Source organism: Asterias rubens, chromosome 6 (genome assembly GCF_902459465.1).
Source record: "Asterias rubens chromosome 6, eAstRub1.3, whole genome shotgun sequence".
NCBI classification, from domain to species: domain Eukaryota; kingdom Metazoa; phylum Echinodermata; class Asteroidea; order Forcipulatida; family Asteriidae; genus Asterias; species Asterias rubens.
The window spans coordinates 6,769,939-6,796,588 of NC_047067.1; the positions used below are offsets into that span (position 1 = coordinate 6,769,939).

General features: G+C 39.3%; 2 protein-coding genes across 2 annotated transcripts; one reads left to right on the forward strand and one right to left on the reverse strand.

Annotated features, from left to right (window-relative positions):
* Positions 1–1,973: 1,973 nt before the first annotated feature.
* On the reverse strand, positions 1,974–7,016 carry LOC117291637 (dickkopf-related protein 3-like). The gene is made up of 5 exons (XM_033773480.1): positions 6,720–7,016; positions 5,238–5,470; positions 4,521–4,770; positions 3,287–3,497; positions 1,974–2,772 (listed from the first exon to the last, which is right to left on the reverse strand). The coding sequence occupies exons 1-5, from the start codon at positions 6,865–6,867 to the stop codon at positions 2,640–2,642; spliced, it is 975 nt and encodes a 324-aa protein (XP_033629371.1). The 5' UTR covers positions 6,868–7,016; the 3' UTR covers positions 1,974–2,639.
* A 1,008-nt stretch (positions 7,017–8,024) lies between these two features.
* LOC117291904 (serine-rich adhesin for platelets-like) lies at positions 8,025–16,831 on the forward strand. Its single transcript, XM_033773909.1, has 6 exons — positions 8,025–8,134; positions 10,393–11,221; positions 11,963–12,082; positions 14,048–14,292; positions 15,244–15,387; positions 15,938–16,831. Exons 2-6 carry the CDS (start codon positions 10,546–10,548, stop codon positions 16,625–16,627), a joined length of 1,875 nt encoding a protein of 624 aa, XP_033629800.1. The 5' UTR covers positions 8,025–8,134; positions 10,393–10,545; the 3' UTR covers positions 16,628–16,831.
* Positions 16,832–26,650: the final 9,819 nt, after the last annotated feature.

The window sequence follows — 26,650 nt, forward strand, 5'->3', positions numbered from 1 at the left end:
CTGAACGGCGATATTTTTAAATGCCATTTATGAAAATAAAAAAATATAAAAAAATAACCTTATTGAGATATTCCTTTTGTAAAAAAAAAAAGAGTGACAAAATTGTGGCGGATCTTTCCGAACAGTGGCGTTTTTAAATGTAACTTTTAAAGTTTTAACTCCTTTTTTTTATTACGATAACCGGTTCTGATTTTCTGCCACAGTTGAAGTATCTGCCCAGGAGGTAACAGGGTACAGATGGGTGGAGGTATCTGCTGCAGTGGGTGGATCCGTTGGGGGTATGGTGCTTTTGATGGGATCAGTATTCTTTTGCTATGACTTCGGCTTCCGTAACTACCAAAATGGAAAAGCTGGAGAGTGGTGCAGGTAATAATGGCTTCTTTCATTCCTTGTTGAATTGAAATGACAAATTCTGTAGATTATACATTCATCTCTCAGACTCTCATTAATATAAAGATCACTTGGAGTGGCAAATGATACATCTTATTATAGGGACGTGTCGATCGAGCATTAACAAGTCGGTACAAAACTTAGCTCTGCTCTGTGTGGAAAATTCAGCCAACAATTGTGTTTTTTAGATTCACAAATAAAAAGGAGAAGTGTGTTAACATTTATTGCAGGGTTGTCAAAACCTGGGCTAGATGTCCCAAAATGCGCTATGAGGAATGTTTATTCATATTGCGCCATATAAATATTGTTATGTTGGAGCTGAAATTGATTTTTGAAATTGGTATTTGTCAACGACCAATTTCCACACGTTATGTGGATGAGCTTTCCCGGTAAAAATGAATATGTACCTGACATCCTTTTTTAATCGAGCCACAAGTTTTAACGGACAGAATATTTTTTTCAAACAGAATCACACCAAAAAACAAAATCACACCAAAATAGTCCAAAATCACATCTCACATTTTTCGATGAGCTTTCCCTGTAAAAATGCTTCCGAAGCCAAATAATAAATCTGTATTCTTCTTTCACCCGTAGACTTGACGAAGAGGTAGCTGCAGGGAACTCGACCAAACTGTAAGCCACTCCTTTATATCCGGGTTCTAGTCGATGTCTACCCGTCGACTGGTGCTAGAATTGTGTTCAAACGCTCAACTCTAAGTCACAATGTTTTTAATATGATCTACATGTATTTTATTATATAGAACAAGTATTTTTATCAAACGAACTCAATTATCCGAAATTCAGAATTAAAGTCACGAATTTGCAAGCGTTGTGAAACAACTATTACATCTAAATGAAATGGGTACATTTATAAATGGGTGTTCACTGTTGTTAACTCATATTTTAATGACTTATCATTCTTGTGTAGGCCTACATTGAAAGTGATTGTTGACCTTAATGACATCACGATCGCTTTTGAAAAATGTGTTTTCGTTTCCAGAAATGTTTCCTATCAACAAAGTAATATCCCAACTACTTCTACCAATATTCAAGTAAGGAGTATTACTAAAACTGTAACAGTCATCCAAATCACTTTGCCCATAACCAGTAGAAAAATAGTGACCAATTCGCCTTTTCCATAACGATGAGATTATTTGATTTTCAACTAATGAAATATTGATATCAACGATTGTAAATGTACGTTTAAAATGAGTGGTGAACATTATATAGGAGTTTTTAAAAGGGTAAATACGTTGTATTTTTATAAATTCAGGTAAATTTTCTTTTTAAATGGTGTCATTATATCTGTGTGTTTGTATAGTATTGCTGTAAGCTGATCCAAGTTTCAAAGTGTTTCAATGGCTCCAGTATTATTATCTCATACTTAATGTTTTACGATTACTATTGGTTTGTCCGTTTACTGTTAATTAATCAAATTTATATGTTAACTTCATAATGTTTTTAAATGTGAACAAATAAACTGTCTCTGTTTTTACAATAGTACATTGTGATTGTTTGAAATGCGTTTCATTGTGTCACTCTATTAACTAGACCCCATAACCATTGCTTGGTTGCATCGGTGTTTTGCTATAAAAAAAGTACATTTCATTTTAGACCATGCATGTCTAAATAAAGTTTAGAAAGGCTCCAATTTGTGATCTACTAATTTTCCAAAAGATGTGACCTTATGAAAAGGGGGAAAACGAGTTGCAAGTCTCAAACCGTCCTGTAAGCCATATGGGTAAATTGTCACCGTGCACATTTATCAGCCAAGCGCGATTTGTCAAAAACCACGAATAAGCGACGACGTCACGTGGTCTGCATATTAGTTTGTGTACAAAGATAATTTTCAGTTCACTCCTGAAAGTTGATCAAACTGAATCGAACCTGCATTGAACCAAGTTGACTTTTGTAATTCACAAACATTCTCCTTTGAAATGTATTTGTGTTGATGTCTGATTGCGCATGCAATGTTTCAAATAAAATGCCATTTTGCACGGTGAGTTTAGAATAAAAATTATGACTGTCTATTACGTTGACAATTATACACTACATACAACTTAAAAACGAAAAAAACAAGTACATGTATAACGATCCCTATCCTACAATATTGCCCATTCAATGATTCTTCAGAAAAAGGTTTGCGAATAGAAAATTAGCAGTGTGTCGCGGATATTTGTCATAATTATTTTCTATGGCGCACATGCTCTTCCAACTGCAACATAGTCCCATGTACAGTATCTGCTCACTCATTTCTTTGGTGTAGGATTGGACGATGGACTACTAGCCAGAACCAACTGATCCTCCCATGCCCAGCCGGGTACACACATCCCTCCAAGGAAGGTCTGAGCAACTTCTCTCAAATCCAACATATCGTCGAAACTATAAAAGTCCAAATTTCACAATACATTAATGTACCAATCACATGTACACCAGTGGTGCCTTTCGACTTCAGCTGCAAGATGTATAGACCTATTACGCTGTCACTATTTTGGTCATGTTCCCTGTTTCCAATAACAATTATGAATGCTAACATTGCGCACGGCGCCAGACTAGTGTTTTGTCCAGCCTCAGTTTTGGTAACAATGAGTTGGAATTGAGTAAAATCAAGATGACCACACCGTGATAAAGGTTTATAGCTTTTGCTGTTTGATTGAATTTGTCATATTCTTCGTTTGGTATTCTTCGTTTTTAAAAAGGCATGGGTTGCCATGTTCTCCCCGGAAAGGGCACCCTATGAGGAAATTGTAAATTTCTACTGACCACCAACTTGAGGCAATGACCATGCACGAGCATGGAGGCAATCCTGCTTTAGAAATGTCACTTCGTTTTAAAAAAATGTTTGCTTTGATGACATCATTTGAAAAATATAATATAAATTGTGATTTTTACTTACTCTCGCATGTAATTTGCACACTTCAGTCCCGCAGTACATGAACATTCATGAGGAAACTCGGCGGGGTGACTTTGACTTTTTGGTCTGTGACGTAGTAATTTCTCGAGCACAGAAAGTGATGACGATACTGCATTTTCGTCAGCAGCTTTCGTCTCCGTGCTGCAGCGTTGGCCTTCGTTTGCAAGAGGGCGACAGACGGGTTTCTCAAACCCTACGCAAAATTGCAGTTAAAGACATACAAATTAATAGCATATTTGCCAGAGAGTCAAGAAGGCACCCCAAAGTCTGGCATATTTTTTTTACTCCTTATGAAAGTTGTCTAGTCTCCCCATTGGCCAGTATTCACACCGTTTTTGGTGTGAACCGGCATATTACACATGACATAACAAACATTTGAAAGTTTAATCTTAATCGTTCATTGGAGTCACAAGACAAAAAGTGTGAATGAAAAGCTTTTATTTCACTGTTGTCAAGCATTGTTTTTCTCATGTCCCCAAAACTATTTGGCATAAACAAGTATTTTAAAGGTAGTTTCCCACTATGACCATCTTGTTAGTTGTTATGCACACACTTTAAGATCACGTTAAACAGCTACCTGAGCGGAATGTTTTCAACAGAAATGGTATTTTTACTTGTTTATAATGCACTTGTTCACCATTTTAATGTAATTTTGATATGTGTACAAATCTGAACTTTTCGTAATTATCGACTAAAAAATCAGGCCCCTACCTAAAGGTTTTTTGAAAAACTAAAAACACTTCTGCCGTTGAGAGCGGGTGACAAAGGACAATGCCGCTGACGTCATTTGTGGGAGTTTGCTTTGTTATACATCCACGCTGCAACAAAGCGGCTTTATCTACTTATGGCGTTTTGAGAGTGATTACGTAACGGGGCTTTTCGCAAATCTCGCAGAAAAGCTCTGGACAAGGGCATACAAAATGATTGTTTTTTTACACAATTGAAACCTATTTATAATCATATGACTCGATTTCCTTATTCATCGAAAACATTTTAAGTGGAATTCAGCAAAGTTCACGACTTGACGTTTTCGTTCAAGCAGGTCTTTAAGTGTAGCCGAAATAATTCAAAAGGGAGTTGTCTTTTGTGTGCAAATAAGTGAACACTAATTTGTACTCTAATGGTATGCACACCGTACAAAGTCAATGTTTTTAGATAAAGTGTAGCCGCAATAATCAGTATTGGTTCGATCTATTAAGGACTAAAATTACCATACCTTCCACTGAGGCACAACAACCTTCTTCTCCGCAGTCACCGGCTTTGCTGCATACTGTTCCTAGTTGACCCTTAGTTGCATCCTTCAGACATCGTCCCCACCGACACAGTGTTTGTCCGCAGCAGTGTTTGTCTATCTGGCATTTACCACCGTCCTCTGAGCAAGCCTGGCAGTAGCTCAGAGCAAATCCAAGAATGACGTCATGATGACAGAATTGATGCTCCGTGCAATTACTGTCTGTCTTACACATCTGTTCATTGAGGGAAACAAAACTCTAGCTCTATGATGGATCCTTTAACCCCCCCCCAAAAAAAAAAAAAAAAAATATATATAAAAAATATGGCTCTCTCTTTTTTACACCACGCAAACCCAAGAGAAGCCAGAGTCAGTTTTGTAATAATTGACAACATAATTTGTCTGCACTCACTGCACCCCAGTTGTCCCAAAACGAACGATTTCATGTGTCAATTCAGACCCTGGTCTTTCATTACACATGTACATCTTGTCGACTCTCATTTATAGCAAGATCGTTACAGTCATTTCAGCATGTACTCTTTGAGCAAAACTTTTGTGGATGATCTTCATTAACGAGGATCGACTGTATAAATTATAAGTCAACTGGTTTGTGGTTTAAAATTAAATGTAAAATGTAAACTTTAAAAACATTTCTCATTTTAAGCTGAAGAAGTTGTTGGTTAGTATTTGAAGTTGACTTACTGTCTTATCGGGCATTGGTTTCACCTCGGACTCAAATTCCACCATTATCTCATCCCCACCGAGTTTGGTGATGGTGGTTTTTATCACGACGGTCACATCTCCTACTCGTCTTGTTATGGTTGTTGTATTATACAGATCGCTGTCTGGTATGTCGCCAGCAATATCAGATTTACTCAGAATGACGATCTCAGCTCTCTTGTTAGAACCCGATTGAGTCAGCTCGGCAATCTTATCTAAGGAGGAAATAATTTAATAATTGTATGAAACAATATAAAAAAACCAATACCCCCAGCAACAAAGAAAGAAAAGAGAAATACAAACGAACTACAGTTACAATTGAAAATTCCCAGCAAAAAGGTGCACCCACCGGTGTCAGATGCAATTGTGTCGCCATGCCGTACTGTCCGCTCCGCACATGTATGTGCGCGTGCATGCACTGAACCTGATGCAGCATGAATTGAATATTCACGTAGAATGATTGCAGCGAATACCCAACGGCCGAACATTTCCCATGTCATTCACGACATGCACTTCTTAGCTGTACACAAAACAAGATGGCGAACGTGTTCCGTCGACCAAGGGCGTTTAATTTACTGCAAGGACGGTTTTGCACGGGGCGAACACAACTGCATATGCAAATGTGTCCAGGCGGACACAATTGCAATGCAGCAGCGTCCGGGCGGACACGATTGCATATGCAAAACCGTCCGGCGGACATTATTGCATATGCAATAATGTCAGCCTGATAGTATTGCATAGAGGACATAATTGCATGCGACACCGGTCTGTGCTATAAATAATAAATTGTAACCCTATTATAGTTTCGGCACTGAGGGAGTCCAATACAAGAAAGAAGTGTCTGGGAGAATACAAAAAGCAAGATCTTTCAACAATGACCGACCAAACAGCCATTTATTGTTTTAAGAAAAAACAACAGGTAGGATTTTAAACTTTGCACGCTGAGAGAGTAAAGCGGTGAGGAATTGCGGTAACACAGGCTTTTAAAAGAGTGGACACTATTGGTCATTGTCAAAGACTAGCCTTCACAGCTGGTGTATCTCAACATATGCATAAAATAACAAACCTGTGAAAATTTGAGCTCAAACGGTCATCAAAGTTGCCAGATAATAATGAAAAAGAGAAAACACGAAGTTGTGTTCGTTCAGATGGTTGATTTCGAGACCTCAAGTTCTAAATCTGAGGTCTCGAAATCAAATTCGTGGATAATGACTTCTTTCTCGAAAGCTACTTCACTTCAGAGGGAGCCGTTTCTCACCATGTTTTATACTACCAACCTCTCCCCATTACTCGTTACCAAGTAAGGTTTTATGCTAATAAATATTTTGAGTAATTACCAATAGTGTCCACTGCCTTTAAGTAAATCTTCGTTGAACACTGGTTCTGAGAAAAACCGGTGGTTTGCCACAACTTGACGTCTCGATCAGTATGCTCTGAAAAAAATAAACTATCTATAAGACATACCTTTGACTGTCTTGCTTCCCAATATCTTATCAACAAGTTGCGTAAGTTGATCAATTCCCTGCTCTATCGTAGTGTGATTGGTTCTAGAAACACTACCTAGAGCCGCTGCCAGCATCACCAGCAACCACAATGTGACAAAGATCTTCATTTCAAATTAGCAAATCCTTCTTTCGGAGTTTTTTTCAGATCAACATCCAAAATTCAATATTTCGCGGCGGGCAGAAGATCGTGATCAAAATTCAGTGGCAATTATGATACTGTTTCCAGTATTATGCACTTATTGTAATAATGAACATGTTGAGAACTGGATTGATTTCAAACGTAAATCGCCAGCCTGTGAATTTGCAACAGATGGCACAGTGATTTATTTGCATAATGCATAATATTGAGGTATTGTTCCATGTGTTGATGAAGCACAACTATTTGCATATTTATCACCTGTTGAAATAACAATAATTGATCTGTGAGATATTCAACAGGTGTACTTCAGTCTGTACACGTAGGCTACATAGATTTACTCATTAGTAATGTGTTTGTATACGCAAGCTGTAGTAGGCCTACTCTAATGCATGACCCTCTCTGGCTCTACCATTCTAGGATATTATGGAATTTGAGCCCCCACCCTCAGATGCACTTTGGACAAAATTGATTGATGAGTGAATATGAGCCACCATCACTGGCTCTTTTAATAAATAATACTCGATAAAGGATCATAATTAAGCGCCTTATACAAAGCCTCAAAGCGCTTTACACAAATATAAAAATCAGCTACACGATATAAAAACAAAGGGAAAACACTCATAAAATCTTTCATCTTTTTATGAAACTTTGTGAAATTCAGCATTTAGCCTACAATGGACTGCCTGACACAAATTGCTAACAATTATCCTTTTTATTATGGAAACCATTCCATGACCGTACAAGATGCTTGGAGGTCAGTCATTAACGAAATTCGGCGATGAGGGCGTGACTCTCTCAAAACGAGGCAGACAACCATAATTCGTACGATGTCTGAATAAGAGTGTCCTGCAAAAGGTACGGATCAAGTGAGTTTAAGAAGTGTCGACCACCTCGTACCTTGTAAAAAGTAGCAAGTGTCCAGGGTACGATATGATCAAGGTTCGAACAGGTCTGACACTTTTCTTTCCGTTGTGCACAAGTCAAAATGTTTAAAATGGACAGCTACTTGTTTAAATCTGCGATGTGAAGATGGCCTTTTCGAGGATCCGTACTATTGCCCATCGTCAACCTCGTCCTCACCAACACGAGGAGCAAAGTATATTTTAGTCGTCCCCACTAGTTTTATCGCACTCTGTGAGTTCATGCAGCCCGTGAGGGCAGTATTTCCAGTGACCTAACCTTACGGTCTAATGACAACAACAATCAACATCCTGAAAAGTGTGATTGACGAAATCGTAAGTAACAACTTTGTTCTATTCTACTCTATATAAAGTGTATTTACTCGGAAAAGTTTCCGTATGGCGCCACCACTTTTTCATTCGATATGAAATAATATAGTACATAGTTTACCTCAATGAGATATCCCTTTTTCTAAAAATGAGTGAAAAAGTGGTGGCGCCATACGGAAAGTTATCCATTTCCTCATAAACTGCATTATTAACTGTAAAACACGGAAGGCCCACATGTTGTTTATCATTAAACAAAAAATAATCATTCATAATCATAGTTACCAGAATGACCAGAGTAGGCCTAAATGTTTGTTTTTTTTACTTTTACTTTTAGTTATTAGGTATTTTAATTTTGTTGTGACATGTCGTGACGACGCGCACCATTTGGGAAAGTCCTACTTCTAGAAACTATTAAGGCTCCCCTGTGAGCCTTATAGGGGTCACATATTAAGGGCTTTTTTAACGCTATACGTTTTTCAAATCAGCGTTGATGGGTGAAAGTTTTGCGACCGTTAGCCAGCCAGAACAGAAGTTTCCTGTGTACTGTATCTACACCTAAAATAGAAAGCATTCCCCATCCTACTCAATATACATTCATAATGCTTGTATTTCCCTTTTGTTGAGTTACATTCAATAATTTCTTCAAAGAAGGCAATTTTCTACTCGGTACTCACTTTTTTTCCCTGCCGCATCGCACGTCTTTTGACTTCTCATTATGCAGCCTACTACATGTAGATCGACAGCGCAGAGCATTATTGAGAAGTCAAAAGACGTGCGATGCGGCAGGAAAAAAAAGTGAGTACCTAGTAGAAAATTGCCTTTTTTGAAGAAATTATTGAACGTAACTCAACAAAAAGGAAATACAAGCATTATGAAATGTATATTGAGTAGGATGGGGAATGCTTTAGGTGTACAGTACACAGGAAACTTTAGTTCTGGCTGGCTAACGGTCGCAAAACTTTCACCCATCAACGTTGATTTGAAAAACGTATAGCGTTAAAAAAGCCCTAAATATGTGACCCCTATAAGGCTCACATATAGTTTCTAGAAGTAGGAAAGTCCGTGCAATAAGCCATGGCATTAGCATTGCTCACTTGTTAGCGTTGTATTGTAGATTATAAAACCACATAGTAACAGAACCTTAGCATTACGTCCAAACTTATGGATCCTGCTGAGTAAACCAACGTAACGTAGACTGACAACTAAAAGCCGGTTCATACTCGCTGCGTATTCACTGCGTATGCAGTGCGGGGACCCGTTTTTTAAAGTCCGCAGTGCGTAAAAGGAAGCGCAGTGCGTAATCATTTCTCGCAAATGCGTATGAATTTTTCAAGTTGAAAAATTAGGTCGTACACACTAGTCGGATGCGTAGTCGGACGAATTGAAATATTTTAACATTTTGTCGGATGCGTAGATGCAATTTCAGTGAATAATAGCAAGAACCTGATACGAAAAGATAAAAACTGTGCTTCTTTTTCAAAATCTGTGTAACACAAGCTTGAAAGAATACTGAGATGTAAAAAGGACAGCGATTTTATGGAAAGAAAGTTGGAAAATTTGCGATAAAGATAAGAACGGAAGACATTTTATTTAATGACAAATCCTTGAACCGGACGAATGTATGATCACAAATTGACGCATTCGTTTATGTGCGCGAACGCAAACTGAATGCGTATTTAGTTTTTGTTTTGATGAAGTATGAGCGTTAAATCCAATTTCGAATTGTCGGGTGAGTATGAACCGGCCTTAACACTACACTGTCAGTGTCATGATCATGACTGTACTATAAAGAAAATAGACAATCTGTACGTACTACAGTCTGTAGTCTATGACACACTCACAGTCACACTCACAGGACACCACCAGTCTTAACGGGTTGTGGGTTCGAATCCTGTCAAACTAACTGCTGATTTTACAGTCAATGACATGAATGACTAAAGAAGTGTTTATATAATCATTCAATTATTCTTGTCTACTGTACTAACAATGACACAACTAAATGTGCAATTCATTCATAGGCGTTGTTTAATTAACCAATATTTGTTAGAGAGAGTTTGGCTGTACCTCTCCCCATTACTCATTACCAAGTAAGTTTTTGTGTTAATAATTATTTTGAGTAGGCCTAATTACGAAAAGAGTGTCCACTGCCTTTAATGAAATGGATAAAAACAAACTCTGGTAATAATAGCGGTCAGGATGAATATTAAGACCACTTTTTGCAACTAATAATGATGTCAATATTGATTTGTTTGATCTCTTTTCAGAGATTTTCGATCCAAGACTTGAAGCCTAGAAGTTTCAGAAAGTAGAAGTACAACGTGTACCATACATCAATCAAGACTTTCAAGACATAGAGTTGAGCTGACCATTCAAAAGCAGTAATTGAAAGTGCCACGAAGAGACACTAACAAATAAAAATGTCGGCACATCCCCGCAAAATGGAGCATCGTCTTTCACTTAAAGACAGCGTTCTACAAGGAGACTCTATGGACTCGGAATGTGGCACACCTCAAGATTTCCTCTACGAGACCAAATTTGTTGTCTTAAACTATTTGGGACTGGTCCCACCTGATCTGGACCCTGGCTACTCTGACTATGACATGTACTACCAGAGCTCGGCAAGCGCCACGCCCTTCAGTGTGTCGGATGACGACAGGTCCAGTACATCAGGCGGATCTCGCCGCTCCAGTGACTACCTCTCTGTGAACACTAAAGTCAGAGCTCGCTCCTCTCCAAAAGTAAGTCCGAGATCTGCGACATCGTCTAGCCATACTTCCCCGGCGGTCTTCACCTCCTCGGCCAATGTCTTTTCAAGGGAACTGTCGACGTCCACGTCAACATCCTTTACGGCAACTAGTCATCAAACGACTACTTCGACTGCCTCTTTCTCGGCAACTGAGTCGACACAGTCTCGGGCACATGTGCACAGTCATGAAGTGAGGAGTACTCTAGAGGTCTCAAGAGACAGCTGGAGGTCAATCGATAGTGACCTCTGCGTTGATTCGGTTATGGAAGCTGATGATGAATCCAGTAAAAGTCAACCAGGAAGTGAAGATTCAGAGGAGATTAGCGAGAATCCAGAGATCAGAATTGGTGAGGGCGCTGTTTTTTTCTTCATTTTTTTGTCAAAGACCTTATTGCAAATACTCGGAATGTCCACATAAGGGGTGAGATGAGGTGGTCCAACAAGCAATCAAATTAGCTAGACCAGTATGCACCTCATTCAACAGTTAGCGCTTTGAGAAAAGGTCTATGAGATGCAGATGGTGGCAGTAAGGGGTTGAAATCTGGGAGGTTAACCCTGTGTCGTGGCCTGAGAGGTCAAGCGCACTGGACTCTAGCTAAAAGCCCAATTTCATAGCTAACAAAAATACACATACATGTATATGTCTAGCAAAATAAGGTTACCAGCCAAACTACCATGTCACATTTTCAATCTGTGACTGGTATCCTGCTTGTTTTTGCTGAGCTGAAAATTTATAAGAAATACTTCAGCTTTTTCAGCTCTATGACATTGGGCCCATTGTCTCTGATCAGCAGAGCATGATTTTCTGTCCAAGTCTTGCCCCTTGTGTCCTATAAAAGCAAGACACTTAATTTCTCCGTCCTTTAGATGGGGCGTATTTAGATGTGCATCAGTGTTTCTGGCAGTGGCTGCTGAATATGCCGGAGCACAGCTTATAAACTCTTGTATTATAAGGTGTAACAGAAATTTCAAAAACCGGTCTGGAAATCAATTTTCTCAAAAAATTTAGGCGATTTAGGGCAAAAAGTATGTGTTGAAGGTGTGTGATCTGTTACTAAAATCTGTTTTCATTTTTTTTGTTTCTGTAGATGATGACAGTACGGGAGATTCATGGGAGCTACGTCGGAGACAAAGGCACGAGCTTGTTGAGCCATTGAGGGAGGAAGTAAAACAAGCCATGGAAAAACTTCATAAAGAGTTAAAAGAAGGTAACAGTCTGGTATTACATAGAGCCCTTGTTTGCCCCATGGTTCTTTTAAAGGCAGTGGACACGTTTGGTTGTTACTCAAAATAATGATTAGCATAAAACCTTACTTGGTAACGAGTCATGGGGAGAGGTTGGTAGTATGAAACATTGTGAGAAACGGCTCCCTCTGAAAAGACGTAGTTTTCAAGAAAAAGTAATTTTCGAGACCTCAGAATTAGATTTTTAAGGTCTCGAAATCAAGCACCTGAAAGCACACAACTTTGTGTGAAAAGGGTGTTTTTTTCTTTCTTTATTATTTCACTCATTCGACAACCAATTGAGCTCAATTTGTCACTGGTTTGTTGTTTTATGCATATGTTGAGATACACTAAGTGAGAAGACTTGTCTTTGACAATTACCAATAGTGTCAAGGGTCTTTAACATTTTCAAATGGAAGTGGGCTTTTTTTCCATTATGAAAATGGTCTTGTCTTCTCAAAGATGAAATTCCATGCTTTAGATTAGAGAGATAGTTTAGCTGTATGCTTATGTGGCAAAGGAAAACAACTGCCAGAACCCTAAAAAATACTGATCACTAATTAAGATTTGTTTCAATGATTGCGAGTTTTCAAGTTCTTTAAAAATATAATTAAAGTATAAATATAAAGTTGTTCCCTAGTCCTCGGTGTTAAATGTGGTTTTAGACCCTTTATACGGGGATGTGGATCAGAAAATATAAAAGAGTTTATAACTTAGGTCAGCAGGTGTGTGATTTCTCATATTTTTCCCAATAACTGGATTTCCTGAAAAACTTCTAGGGCCTTCAAATTGTTTGAATAGAATAAAAGCAGTCACCAAAAGGGATAAAGAATCAGTCCATAGTGTGTTCCAATCTGCAGTTTTGTTATTCTGGCGATGTTCTGTCTGTAAACCACAATTGAATTATCTGGGAAGTTCTTGGTCTAGACAGGCATGTATTCTTTAGTATGTTTTCCATTTTTTTTTGCCCTTGGATAAATTATTTATTAGGCATGAGAAGTCTAGTAAAGCCTACATCATGTGTAGAGGCTGGCCCTTTTACTCAATGTGAATGTCGGCTTAAAGGAAGTGGACACTATTGGTAATTACTCAAAATAATTATTGGCATAAAATGTTTCTTGGTGACGCGTAATGGGGAGAGGTTGATGGTATAAAACATTGTGAGAAAAGGCTCCCTCTGAAGTGCCATAGTTTTCGAGAAAGAAGTAATTTTCCACGAATTTGATTTTGAGACCTCAGATTTAGAACTTGAGGTCTCGAAATCAACCATCTAAACGCACACAACTTCATGTGACAAGGTTTTTTTTCTTTCATTATTATCTCGCAACTTTGATGACCGATTGAGCTCAAATTTTCACAGGTTAGTTATTTAAATGCATATGTTGAGAAACACCAACTGTGAAGGCTAGTCTTTGACAAATACCAATAGTGTCCACTGCCTTTAATGACATCTTCATTCAATTGTTTGTTTATTTTTGCTGTCCTTGCTTTTAATTGTTTTTAACTGTTGTCACAACGCTTTCCAGATCTGGTTAGGGACTGTTCTGTGATTTTTATGTTTTTTGTGCAATTCTGGGTATTTTGCCCTGTTACTTTATATTAGGGGTCTTGTGTCATTTGTGCAATTTAATGTTTTCTGTGTTTTAGTCGAATTACATTTAACTATCTTTTTGTAGTATTAACTGACAGATTGTAAATTTAAGACCTCAATTCAGATTTTACTGCCAGTGTCTTTTTTAAATATTGTTGAATAAATAAACCATTAATTATAAAAAAGAAAGAAAAAAAAGGTAATGTACCTGCTTGTTTCCAAAGGACCAAATATCATGCCTGTCTAGAATAAGGGGGACCCAGGCCTGCAAGCCATTCTTCTGGAAAGTTCACATTCATCAAATCTTGTTGAGGCTTCTTTATAATAAAATCTGATTTTCCCTGCTCTTTCCATATAGCCGCTGCATCCAGTGATGAAAACACTCCCTTCCGGCCCTCCACACTCTGTCCGTTCTCCCACGAGGCCCTCGTCGCTGAACGCATCTCGCAGATCGGTGATAAGATCATGCAACAGCATGGCGCCGAACTAGAGAGGACAATGAGGGAGTTCTTTGGGAGCAAAGCAGACAGTAACATGACCTACGCAATCTTCAAGTCACTGGTGAAGCAAATGATGAAAAGCACCGTCCCTGGCTGGTATCATGTAAGTTTTTTATTCTTGTGACTTGGTTACAGTAAGTGACAAACATTACTAACTTTCAAAGACCATTGTGTAGTAGCAGTTTGTGTAGTAATTCAGTGTTTACATGAAGAAAGTTTAAGTTCATTTGGTCATTGTAAGTTGGGAAAGTAGGCTTAGGTGATGTGATTGTGGCTTTGATGATGCAAATAGTATAACAATAATAATTTGAGTTTATATAGCGCTGTTTCACTCCCGAACGGGTGTCTCAAGCGCTTCAAATTATTACCCCTGGTCACTGGGCCTTAATTCACTCCTTAAACCATCTCAGCTCCCTGGGGAGTATACAGCCTCGTGCAACAAATGCACTACTCGGCTAAATCAATCACAAGAACCATCTCTGCCCTCACAGGTCCCCATTTACCCCTGGGTGGAGAGAAGCAATATTAGTTAAGTGTCTTTCTCAGGGACACAAGTGTCACGACCGGGATATGAACCCACACTCTGCTGAACAGAATCAGCAGAGCTTGAATTCGGTGCTCTTAACCGCTCGGCCACGACACCTGCACAAGAACAGATTTGGTGCACAGTCATAGTATGTCACTAGGAAGATATTTGGCCAAAGGGCCATCGCAGATGTGTCCTTTGAAATCCAAAACAAGGCAGCCGATTTGAACATTTGAAAACAAATTGTGTTAATTTACCTATTATTTGATGCACACCCTTTAATTCTGGGTTTTGCAGAGTACCATTGTACGTGCAGTAAACTCAACTCCTGATGAAGCTAAAATGGTGGTTATGGTAGGAGTTAGTTTTGGTCAAGGGTTCCAATTAATCCAGTCAAAGATATCAGAAGATTCAGATGTTTCTGCCATTATGTATGATTTAAAATAGATTTCAAGCGACACCCTCACACATAGAACACATGATCTTTCTCCCCTTATAATGAGTACCTTTTCCTCACTTCTTTTTCAGCTTGCGTTGATGCTCAAGTTTACCCAGCGCATGGCCCTAGGACTCGTTAACAAGAGTGAACAAGGCTTTACTTCGGTCACTGGTTTCGCTGTTCAGTACATTGAGGAGAATCTAGCGCAGACCATCATCGACCAAGGAGGATGGGTGAGTTTGAACCCTCAATTGTTGTCGGGAAGTGTCAGGTGCACTGAGAAGTACATATATTTACGTAACATACACGTGAATAGTTGTGTCAATTATGAACGAATCCAAATAAAAATTGAGGCACCAGTTTTTTAAAGATTGCAGCGTCCAATAGTGGCGTAATAAACCATGACTTAATTGAAACAGAAGTGATATAAAACACAAAAGTGTAAGGTGTTCATGGAATATGGATGCTAGTACAGTGATTTTCCCCAGCGATTTGTATCCATTTTTATTTACACAGTGCCAGTTATGTTTTGTTTGATTATTTATGTGTTTAAAACTGTTTTCCTACATTGGAGACATTCAAATCTTCAATCGGTTCTTTCAGTTTTTTAAAATCTTCTTGAAATATCAGCATATCGACGCTGCTAACCAAGATCACCAGTCAAAATTTTTGATATTGTCTAGACCCAATTTCCTCCAACCCTCAACCCCTTCCTCATCCTTCCCAGCAGTAATAATAAACTGATTTTACTATTCCTTGATCTTATTAATTTGTCCTCCCCAGGATGCTATGACCAACATCAACCTGGATGATATCAATGCTGAAGTCCTATCCGAGCTCTCCTCCCGCAATGTGTCCCCAATGCCTCTCTCTTCCCAAGACAGCCATGCTTCTCAATCCATGGAGCCCATCTCCCCCGATGCTGGCACTCCGGTGGACTCTCCAAACTGGAAAACAAACCAGCAGACTGGCTTCCCTGACACCGCATCAGACGACGGCTTAAACCAACTGTCAAGATCACCCGGATCAGCCATGTTTGGTGAGCCAGGAGAGCTCACACACCGCTCCCGGTCTGAATCTCGTCCAGAAGACCTTGCCAGTCTCTTCTCTGATCTACCGCCCGGTGAGACGCCCATGAGCCATTCCGTTTCAAGTCCGAGCAATCTCGGGGGTGCCATGGCAGCGAGCCAATCTGGAGGTATGGAAGTGTCTCACTCTGCACCTGTGTTTAATGTGCAGCCAGACGATGACAGCACCGATTGGGGTCAGGGGTCAACCATGGAGACTGACAGTCAGTATCTGATGAGCTCTGGGGAGGGAAGCACCATCGTTGGAGATGACGGAGACTCACGTGGGTTTGAGAGTAGTAGCGAACGGAATGTTGGTATAAAGACAGTGGCAGCTGCAGTTGCTGCAGCAACCACAACAGCTGCTGCTGCAGCTGGTGCTATCTTTGCCATATTGAAAAAATGATGTTTTGCTGGGGTAGATATTGCTAATCAAGTAAATATGAAACAACTGAAATTACTTGTCCATTGTAGCAACAATGGGTATGTTCAGACAGCGTACTAAGTTAGACCCAAACCGGTATAACTATTACTGGCAGCGTGTCCATTACTTTGGTGTGGAGTATCGCTTTGTGACACATGCATACAATGTATTTGGGAATATTTAGTAGTACCGTAATTTTCGGATTATAAACCGCGCGGAGTATAAACCGCACTTCCTCAAAATATACAAAAAAATATTTAATGTCGGCGTATATGCCGCGCGGAGTATAAACCGCGACCAAAAAAAAAAAAAACATAAAAAGAAACTAACCTCAAAACACGGAAGTGAAGTACGCAAACCTGCCGCGTTACGGGTGATTTTTTTATTTCACACTATCAGTCCTGAATTATCCTTTTCCAGAATTTGAATTTATATTTTGATGATCGGTTGTGTTGACCATGTTTTGTGAACTTCTTTGGCAACAAATCTCCGTGAATCAAAGATCGGCGACAACGCACACCTAGAAATAGTTGAACTTTGCCCTGCATCGCATCGCCCTCTGTTGACAAAAGTTGTTCACGTTTGATTAGACTTGGCCACAATCCGCGAAGTGTGGGTCAGACGTTCAGGCTATGTGTTGTACAATAGGGAGCCGATCCGTCCGAAGTCTAGCCAAGATTTTATGAATGGAACTACCACCGGCCAATCATCAAACGGCCAATCACAGCATGCGCACAAAGGGGCCGTGCTTGTTTGCGGTCCTCTTTGTGGCGATGTGCAGTGACGGACGGGCGGCACATCAGTCAGTCTTGTATAGTTGCCACAATGCGCGAGTTGCGTCGTATTTAAAGTTGAAATGTATTTAAGTTTACACTATTGATCGTAATTGAAATCGAGTGCAGCCTGAATGTCTGACGTCAGTATGTAGAGATCGTAAGATAAATAGACAGGGGACCAGTCTATTTCGCTCTCACACGAGTGCAGCCTGAATGTCTGACGTCAGCATATATATATTGCTAGGATAAATAGACGGTGACCAGTCTAGTCTGAGTTTCGCTGAGCGAGGGCGCTGACGGCGGTTGATTAACGTTTTACAAAGGAAACACGGAATACAAATGGGGTGGGATTTTCAACAGGACTTTGTCATCACACAGGCATGTTTTGCAGGTTTTTGTTCTTGTTTCTTAAAAAAAATAATATTTAGAATGTTTTACATACGATCTTTCTTTTTAAAAATGCCGTTTTTTCTCTTAAATATTTATACGTCGGCCTACAAGCCGCCCGGAGAATAAACTGCAGGGGTTCAAAAAAATGTCAAAATCAACATATAAACCGCGGTTTATAATCCGAAAATTACGGTAGTGTGTCAATGTTTATGTACAAATTGATTGAAGTATGTAAATTATACAATGCAAGTTCAATCCGATATGCTAAGTTTTATTTAGCACTTGAGTAAGACCAGGGGTGGATTTCACAAAGAGTTTGGACTAGTTATATCTCGAGTGAGGACGAGTAACTCATCCTAACTTAAGACTAGCTAGGCGTTTTGGATAAATCTTAGGACTAGTCCTAATAGTCCTAATCTTTGTGAAATCGACCCCTGGAAACTATATGCTAAGTTAAGTTCCCTTGTCCGTAACTTCTTGACAAATGTAAGATCAATCATCATCAATGAGGTCACAAAAGCTCTTGATGCCACAAAGTGCTGAAGACCTCAATTTTGAGGGCTCCTAGGCAGGGGCAAGGGGGCATAGAGACAGTTGCCTTAAATGCTACTTTCAAACAGGTAAATGGCTGGATGTGCTTTAAATGTCTATAGAATAAGTCATAAATTAATAAGGGAATCGATGTGTGCATGGTGAAGAGGTTTCAACTAGTGGTTTAAACCCGCGCCGAGGCCTTGACTTGATAATTTTACAGAGACGTAGTCGAGGTAAATTATCAAGAACCAGGCCTCGGCGGGTTTAAACCACTAGTTGAAAACCCATTCAACACACTTTGATTCCCATTCATAAATACCATTTCGGTCAAAAAACATCAACACTTTTTGGTCAATAAGGTAAAATAAATGCATTTTTTTTTATTATTTCAATGATTTCTTTCAACACAACACCCCTCCAGCTGCGAAATGGTTAGGCCCTCGGGTAAACAACTCCTTATAAAGAGATGCTGTGCGCATTGCGCGTATCGCGTGATGTTGCACTGTTTCAGCCGTTGCTCTCGACCAATAGGAATGAAGAAACTGTCATATACGCACAGTTGCAAGTGCGCATGTCACACCCATCGTATAACACTTTTTACTGGTGTTATATCATCCGTTCAACCAACACCTCGTGATGCCCTCTCGACCAATCAGAATGGATAAAATATCTTAGGTATTTATGAATGCTACTTTCAAATAGGTAAATGGCTTTATGTGCTTTAAATGTCTGTATAGAATAAGTCATATATTAATGTTTAATAACATAAAGTAAAGGTTTCTGGAACCGTTCAATTGTTTTAATCCTATCTATATTAACAGTATAACTAACCTGTGAAAGTTTCATTCAAAAGGTGGTAGGAAAAATAGTAGTTGGAATTCTTAATCTGAGAAACGTAACAGAAAGAAGCTTTTCTCAGATTGAAATTTGTGGGGATAAAAACTGATATTTATTTCCATAACCACATTACTCAAAAGTGAAATGATTTAAAAAAATGCTTTACACCACCCAAATCTGTTGTAGGGTTCTAACCAAATAAGTTTATATTTCCGTTAATTTTAAGAGTGATTGTAATGCCTCCTGCTGGCATTTAGAGAGAGAGAGGGACTCAGCTTGTATCATGAACTTTGGTAGTTTTAATCACGTTAACACTTGGCTGCCATCTTGATGGAAAGGTACATGAGTAGGGGCTAGACTCTAGAGGGCGCTAGTCCTGTATGTATGCATGTGTGAATGTGACAGTGATTACCAACTGACACAGATACTTTCCCTTTACAATACTACGGAGAACCATGAGTGCTGTTGAAAACGTGGTAACGCGATACCACGTTTTCATGGACGAAGACCCACATGTCAGTGTGACATGTGAAATGCATGTCCTTTTTTTCCCATCTAAAAACACATTCACATGGACTTTACAAGGAGGTAATTTCAGTTTTGTGGCTTTATTTCTTTAACTTATTACAATGGTCATAAGCCAATATTTAAAAGTGAGTTAATTAATTGAGAGGTCTTAAACTGAAAACCATGGCTTTAGTAATATGCAGTTTTAAGCAACATGTAAGCACAGTGTAATATGTAAATATAGCTCTCTGTGTGGCTCTTCATGTATATACATATATATATAGGCCTAAGCATTATAAAAGTGATAACAACTTTTAAATAATATTTGAGATTTTTTCTATGTATATTTTGTATTTTTTTTTAAACTTGTGTTTCCTGAGTGTACATTGTTGTGTTTTGAAACAATTCTTTCATGTAATGTTGCTGTACACACTCGCTTAAATTTTCATCACACAATTGGGAACTTTAGAATAGACCATGTTACTAGAGGCAATCTTTACAGGTATAACTTCACCGTATGTACAAGGAACACTGCGGCAGCACAAGATACATTCTTCGAGCTGTTGAAACTCACTATCCACAAGAAAATAATAGGAAACTGATCCGGCCTCGTTTTGTAACCTCGTTGATACCTCGAAAGCCATGCTTCGACCCCGCGGTATCAAGTACTGCTATGTGCCGTGCGGTATAGCATCTATGCATTTCGTGAAGTCGGAGCGGGCTGGTGCTTGCGTATCTTTGAGATTGCCTGGAACTGGTTGTAAATTGCCTTGTGTGACCATGGAGGAAGGAACTTCCTCCATGGTGTGACTTACCAACATGCTGCACATTGTATTTGGATCAATAAGTTTTCTCAAGACTTCTTGTGGATGTTTGAAAAGATAAAAAATACCCAAACAAAACTTAGGAAAAAGAGATAAAGGAAACTTTCCTTTCTCACTTTTCAGCCTTTTAAATTATTTTCAACAACTAATCTTCACTTTTAAGATACCAACAGTATCATGTGTCTTTAAAAGTCCACTGTGTGGGTTTGGGTGTGTGTGTGAACAGAATTGCCCTCCATTTATCTCAAAAAGGATAATGGCCAGCGCCAAATTTCATAGAGCCGCTTATAAGCAGAGATTATTGCGTGAAAATGTTCTGCTCAGAAAAAAATGAAGGTTGCCAGTCACAGATTGTATAATGTGACATGGTTCTTTGGTTGGCAACCTAATACAGACCTTATGCATTGACGTCATCCAGTCGCCATCTTTGAGGTCAAACGGTGACGAAACAATCGAAACGCACATAGATTGGCCAATGAACAACCTCCTTTTGACCTCAATGCGGGGCGCCGTACTGAAATGACGTCATGTGCCTAATATCTATTCTGGTAAGCATAATGTTGTGCTCAGTATAGCTGTTTGTGCATAAGCAGCTCAATCGAATTGGGCCCAGGGGCATCAAGGCAATTAAATGTTGCCCTGTTAAGCGTGACAGCTTGTATTTTTTCAATTATATTTTTTCCATTTATTTATTTTACCTAATTTACTCGGTAAATTATTTCACATCAACACCATTGAGTATAATTGAAGTATAAATTGAAGTATGCTTATCTTAAAACTTAACTTTCGCAAAGATATTAAAACCCTGGATAAATTAATAAATTCATAAGTGACGCAACTTATACCCGAAAATTGTGTCGCCCTTTATTTTCCAAATTTGACTCTGCAAAATATTCTCTTCTTGGCAATTTGAAAACGGCCGAACCATTACTGCCATCTGAGGTTTCAATGTCATGGAAATTAAAAAATTATATAATAACAGTGCACCGCGTCGTGCAACCGCGTCTTGCACATTGACGCCCCATACGTGAAACATGATCGGTCTCCTCACCCCACTAAATAAGGAGAAAACAGAGTGCGTGCGTGCTCATACTTTTTTGTAGGCCCATATTATTAGACAGATTTGAGAGCTCCCAAAAAGGGTTTTAGTGTAACAAAAAATGTGCCTAATTGTGACAAAGGGTTGTTGACTTCCAACTTGATTTATTTTTGGGGGACATTGGTCCCTAAAACATTGGTCTTATTTGCTGAGAGGTGTAGGGGAATTTTTCGAGATTGACGCTCGGACGTTCGGGAAATTACACTCGAATAGGGGTGTTTTGGTTAGGAGGTAAACTTCATGAGTCAATGAATAATTTTCCCTTCACTGTGAGACTTCTTAGTATTTTTCGTGTATTTTTGAATATTTAGGATGCTGCACTGTATGTTTTGGGAGTTTAGTGGGTTGCACCCGTAAAGAAAAAAATATATAAGGAACAGTGCACGGCGTCTGGTACCTCGACGCCCCATACGTGAAACATGACTGGTTCCCTTAAGCCGGCCGAAGAGTACGCAGCATTGCAGGCGCCACGTTCAAATCAGCTGAGGTGACCACCGCATGTGTGTTTGGACGCTCGAATTTCCGGGTACGTACATTTGTGCTGTACACTTTATTTAATGTGTGGATATTTACCATAGGTTTGTATTGCCCACTTGTGTGACATCGACGTTGCAATTGTGTACACTTAAATTGTTGAAAAATCCGTCAGAAATTGAACGGACCGAAGGGGCGTGACCCTAGCCCCGTGATTTGGGCTCAACCATAGCTCTGTAGGTTCAACCCGCTTCATCTCAATCATTCGGGGTGGATTGGCCCAATGGGGATATCGAGTGTGACCCCTGACTCCCTGTCTGAGTTACGGTGACGTTCGAAGCCCTGCACTGTTTTGCCACCCTCTCGCAGTTGAATGTGATACCCGTATGATTGTTCAACTTCGCAATGTCACCAAGAGATTTAGGGTAAAATTTAAACCAGATTCCTAGTTATTAATTTATTATTTGCTTTTAGATTATATTGTTTTTCTGTATAATTTAACACTTTAGATTTGTTAAATTTCTATGTACTGTTTAATTCTAACCATTGTTTTTTTTCCAACAAGAGTATGGAATAAACGTTTATTGAATTGAATTGAATTGAATTGAATAAATGTTAATCTTACATACAAATTATAAATTATTGTAAACCTTACTGTTGGATACATCCTAGCAGCAATCCGTTGGTGTAACCTGTAATGCTGTTGTTTACGAGAATTTTAGTTTGAAATTATTAAGTCATAAAAGTTTGAATACGCAATGACAACCCGATAAGAACAGTGACTTTACTGAAATGGACACAGGTAATTATTATGCATCGTTGCATTGGCTTCCTCGCCGCCATCTTGGATGACGCAAAACGTAGGGCGGCGCGTCGTTGGTAAATCTCCTGTTCTCTAAAGGCCGAGTTATAGTCGGTCGCGCGATGGTCGGGCGTCGGAAATCTTGACGCGCGATCATAAAAAGACACGGTTTTTAGGCCTCAGTCTTAGGATCGCGCGCAAGATTTCCATCGCACGACCATCGCGCGACCGACTATAAACCGGCCTTAAGCCTACTCAATTGACGTCTATAAAATCTGAACAATTTTCATAGTACATACCTTAGATATAGATTACAGTGAGGTTTCATATTATGGGCATATACTGTACACGAAAAAAATGCCATTAGGGTAACGGAGTTTGACTCATAGTATGATTAGGCCTATTCGCCCGCGAAAAAATCTTTGTCCGAATTATTCCTGGTAAAACTTGTTTAACAAAGCAGATGTTTTAACGATAATAAAAGTTATGGGCCCCTTACTAAATGAGATTGACATGCAACAAACCATGAAGGATTTTTTTCTCCATGAAAGACCTGCTTGAACGAAAATGTCAAGTCGTGAACTTTGCTGAATTCCACTTAAAATGTTTTCGATGAATCAGGAAATCGAGTCATATGATTATAAATAGGTTTCAATTATGTAAAAAAAACAATCATTAACGTCATAAGTAGATAAAGCCGCTTTGTTGCAGCGTGGATGTATAACAAAGCAAACTCCCACAAATGACGTCAGCGGCATTGTCCTTTGACGCCCGCTCTCAACGGCAGAAGTGTTTTTAGGTTTTCAAAAAACCTTTAGGTAGGGGCCTGATTTTTTAACCGATAATTACGAAAAGTTCAGCAGTGTACACATATCAAAATTACATTAAAATGGTGAACAAGTGCATTATAAACAAGTAAAAATACCATTTCTGTTGAAAACATTCCGCTCAGGTAGCTGTTTATTAACCAACCAACCATGAATAAAATTTCATCCTATCGTGAACTCACGTATGCCTATGACAAGGAGGGCCTATACGGTACCTGCTTTGTTGTGAATATTGTTGAATTGTCAAAACAATGGCAATGAAAAAATAGAAAGAGTTTGTCCTATAGGGGTAGGGGAGTGTGAAAAGTTAAATACCATTGCAAAGCAAGGTCGCTGTTTTATTCATGTTACGAATCAAAACAAACATCCACCCACTAGCGAACACATCCCATGGCTACTTTGTATATAGGCATAGTAGATCAAGCACACGGTGTAATTATGTGATGTAGCCTAAATTTATCATGCTGACTTTTTGATGCGCGGCCACCAGCCAAGTCATGAGAAAGAACGACTACTGGTGGGCCAGGCTTACTGTGGGAAGACACCAGAAAAGATTGCTTAACAAAAAATTATGCTTAGCATAAAATAATGAGCTAGATACCAGTCCCAAAATGTACATGTGCCATGGTGTTTTGGCTGGAAACCCTGTCCTGATAAGCATAATATTATTGTGCTTGCTATGCTACTTCTTTTGTGCTTCAAGCATGCAGCTCTATATGAAATGGGGCCCTGTATCTGTGTACCTCCTAGTCTTGGTTCCAAGACCATTGGTGTTGCGCGGTCACACACAACCAACATTCCGATATATGCACGGCATGCAAATACTGTACACGCTTTGTAATGACCGAACGCTAGCGGGCGCTCTGTTTCTCTGATTTTCGGATATAGACCTTTTCGCAAATACTGGGGCGCGCGCGTAAAGCTTGGAATTAGGTGCATTATGGTCTAGCTGGTATCCAAATTTGATTCATATCTATCCCACAATGCACATCATTCAACAGTCTGCGCTTGCGCATTGGTATTTGCGATAAGGTCTATCTGAGAAACTGAGCGCCCGCTAGCGTTCGGTCATTACAAAGCGTGTACATTTTTTGCCGTGCATAGATCGGAACGTTGGTTGTGTGTGACCGCGCAACACCAATGGTCTTGGAACCAAGACTATGTACCTCCGTGCCTGAAGGAGAAGGGTACTTCAGTCGACCCTCCAATTCGATGTTTGGGTTCCTTGAAGAGCTGTGAAATTTGCCTGTGATCCTTGATCAACTGCGAAAACTGGAATTCGTGTTGGAGAACAATGGCGACACTTTGGTGCCGTTTAGATGTAACCTTGCGATGATGCGCAAAATATTGTCTCTCGGTTGACCTAACAATTCAAGTCCCTCGGTGGGTCCTAGCTCTATGGTTAGACATCTCTATTACAGAAATGTGGGGGGGGGGGGGTCATTTAATCATTGCAACTCAAATCCGGTAAGCTGCACTTGGATTTTATACGAAACACAGCCATGACATTGTGTATTTTATGTACGACAACATAATTGAATGTGTACAGCTAAACAGCAGGGTCGTTTTTTTTTGAAAACAGAGAAATCACCCATTTTGCCTAAGGGACGGCTTTGACTTTGAGGGCTGATTTCAGTAAATATTTGCCCGTGTCGACTCGTCTATAACGGACTCTACTTAAATCCATTGAACCAAATCGAGAATGGGTGGGGAAAATTGTATTTTTTTTTTTTTTTTTAATTGAAACCCCTCCCCACCGAACCCCAAACAAGTAACAGCAACAAGCAACCAAACAAAAACAAACAACATCCCAATAAACACAACCAAAACCTCCAACAACAGCAACCCAAACCATTGGTAACACCTGGAAGAATGTCTGCCTCCTCCATGGCCTACCATAGCAGACATTTTGTTTGACTCGTTAGCGCACTTTGCCAGTAGCAAGCAATTTGAGGCACACACACTTTTAGCTGATACTAAGGAGAGTTACAAAAGAAGAATTGGTAAATACATTTTTATACACCGTGACATAATCAAAGATTATGTTCTGCTTCGTTGACGGGAACGGTCATACATCATAAAGTATCTCTTTTATTGCCTTTTTTTCGTAAACAGTATTTTGCAAAAGAAAAATAAGGCGAACAATTCTTCAAAAGGTGTTTCTACGCCCCAGTGGCCACACTAAAAACGCCTTAGATGTCGTCTATCACGTGTTTTAATCAATTAACTACAGAGTCCAAGTCTTTTTCCATGACAATTTTTCAAGGTCGCTGGAGCTATCCCAAGGTTTGGAGGCGGTCACAGCAAGGTAGTGATGAAAAAAATACCTCTGAAAAAATCACGATAGTCTGAATGCCGCCCAAGTAAACATAATCAGTCATGCTCTCTAAATGCAAAGAATGAAAATCACTCTTTGAAGAGCCATATTAGGGACAACTCCTTTTCGAGTGGTCTTCCACTCTTTTAGATTGAAGTTTGCATCTATTTGAGTAATTTTTCACTCTGTCCTGAAATGAAACCCCTCTAAAAGAGTACATCCACCACTCTTTATAAAGAGCCATAATTATGAGGGACAACTCGTAAAGAGTGGTGTTTTTCACTTTAACATTTAGAGGGGTGAAAGAAGACGACTAAAGTTTGACCTACAAGGCCTACTGTGAAACCCAGCATGCCGAACAGTTCAATATCGTTTTAAAACATAAATTCCACCTAAGAGTAATAAAACGCCAGCTTCTGTTTCATTGGCAATGAAGATTTTGGGAAACCAGTTTTATCGCAGAATGTGTTTTGGGGTGTACGTGTGTAAAATAAAAAAAACGTGAAAATATGGGCTTTATCCGTTCCATGAGTCAGGATAAAATAAATGAACAACCAAGACCAGCTGAAGCCGTGATTTTCTAAACGGTTTTCGGATATGGTTTTAATGAATAAGACT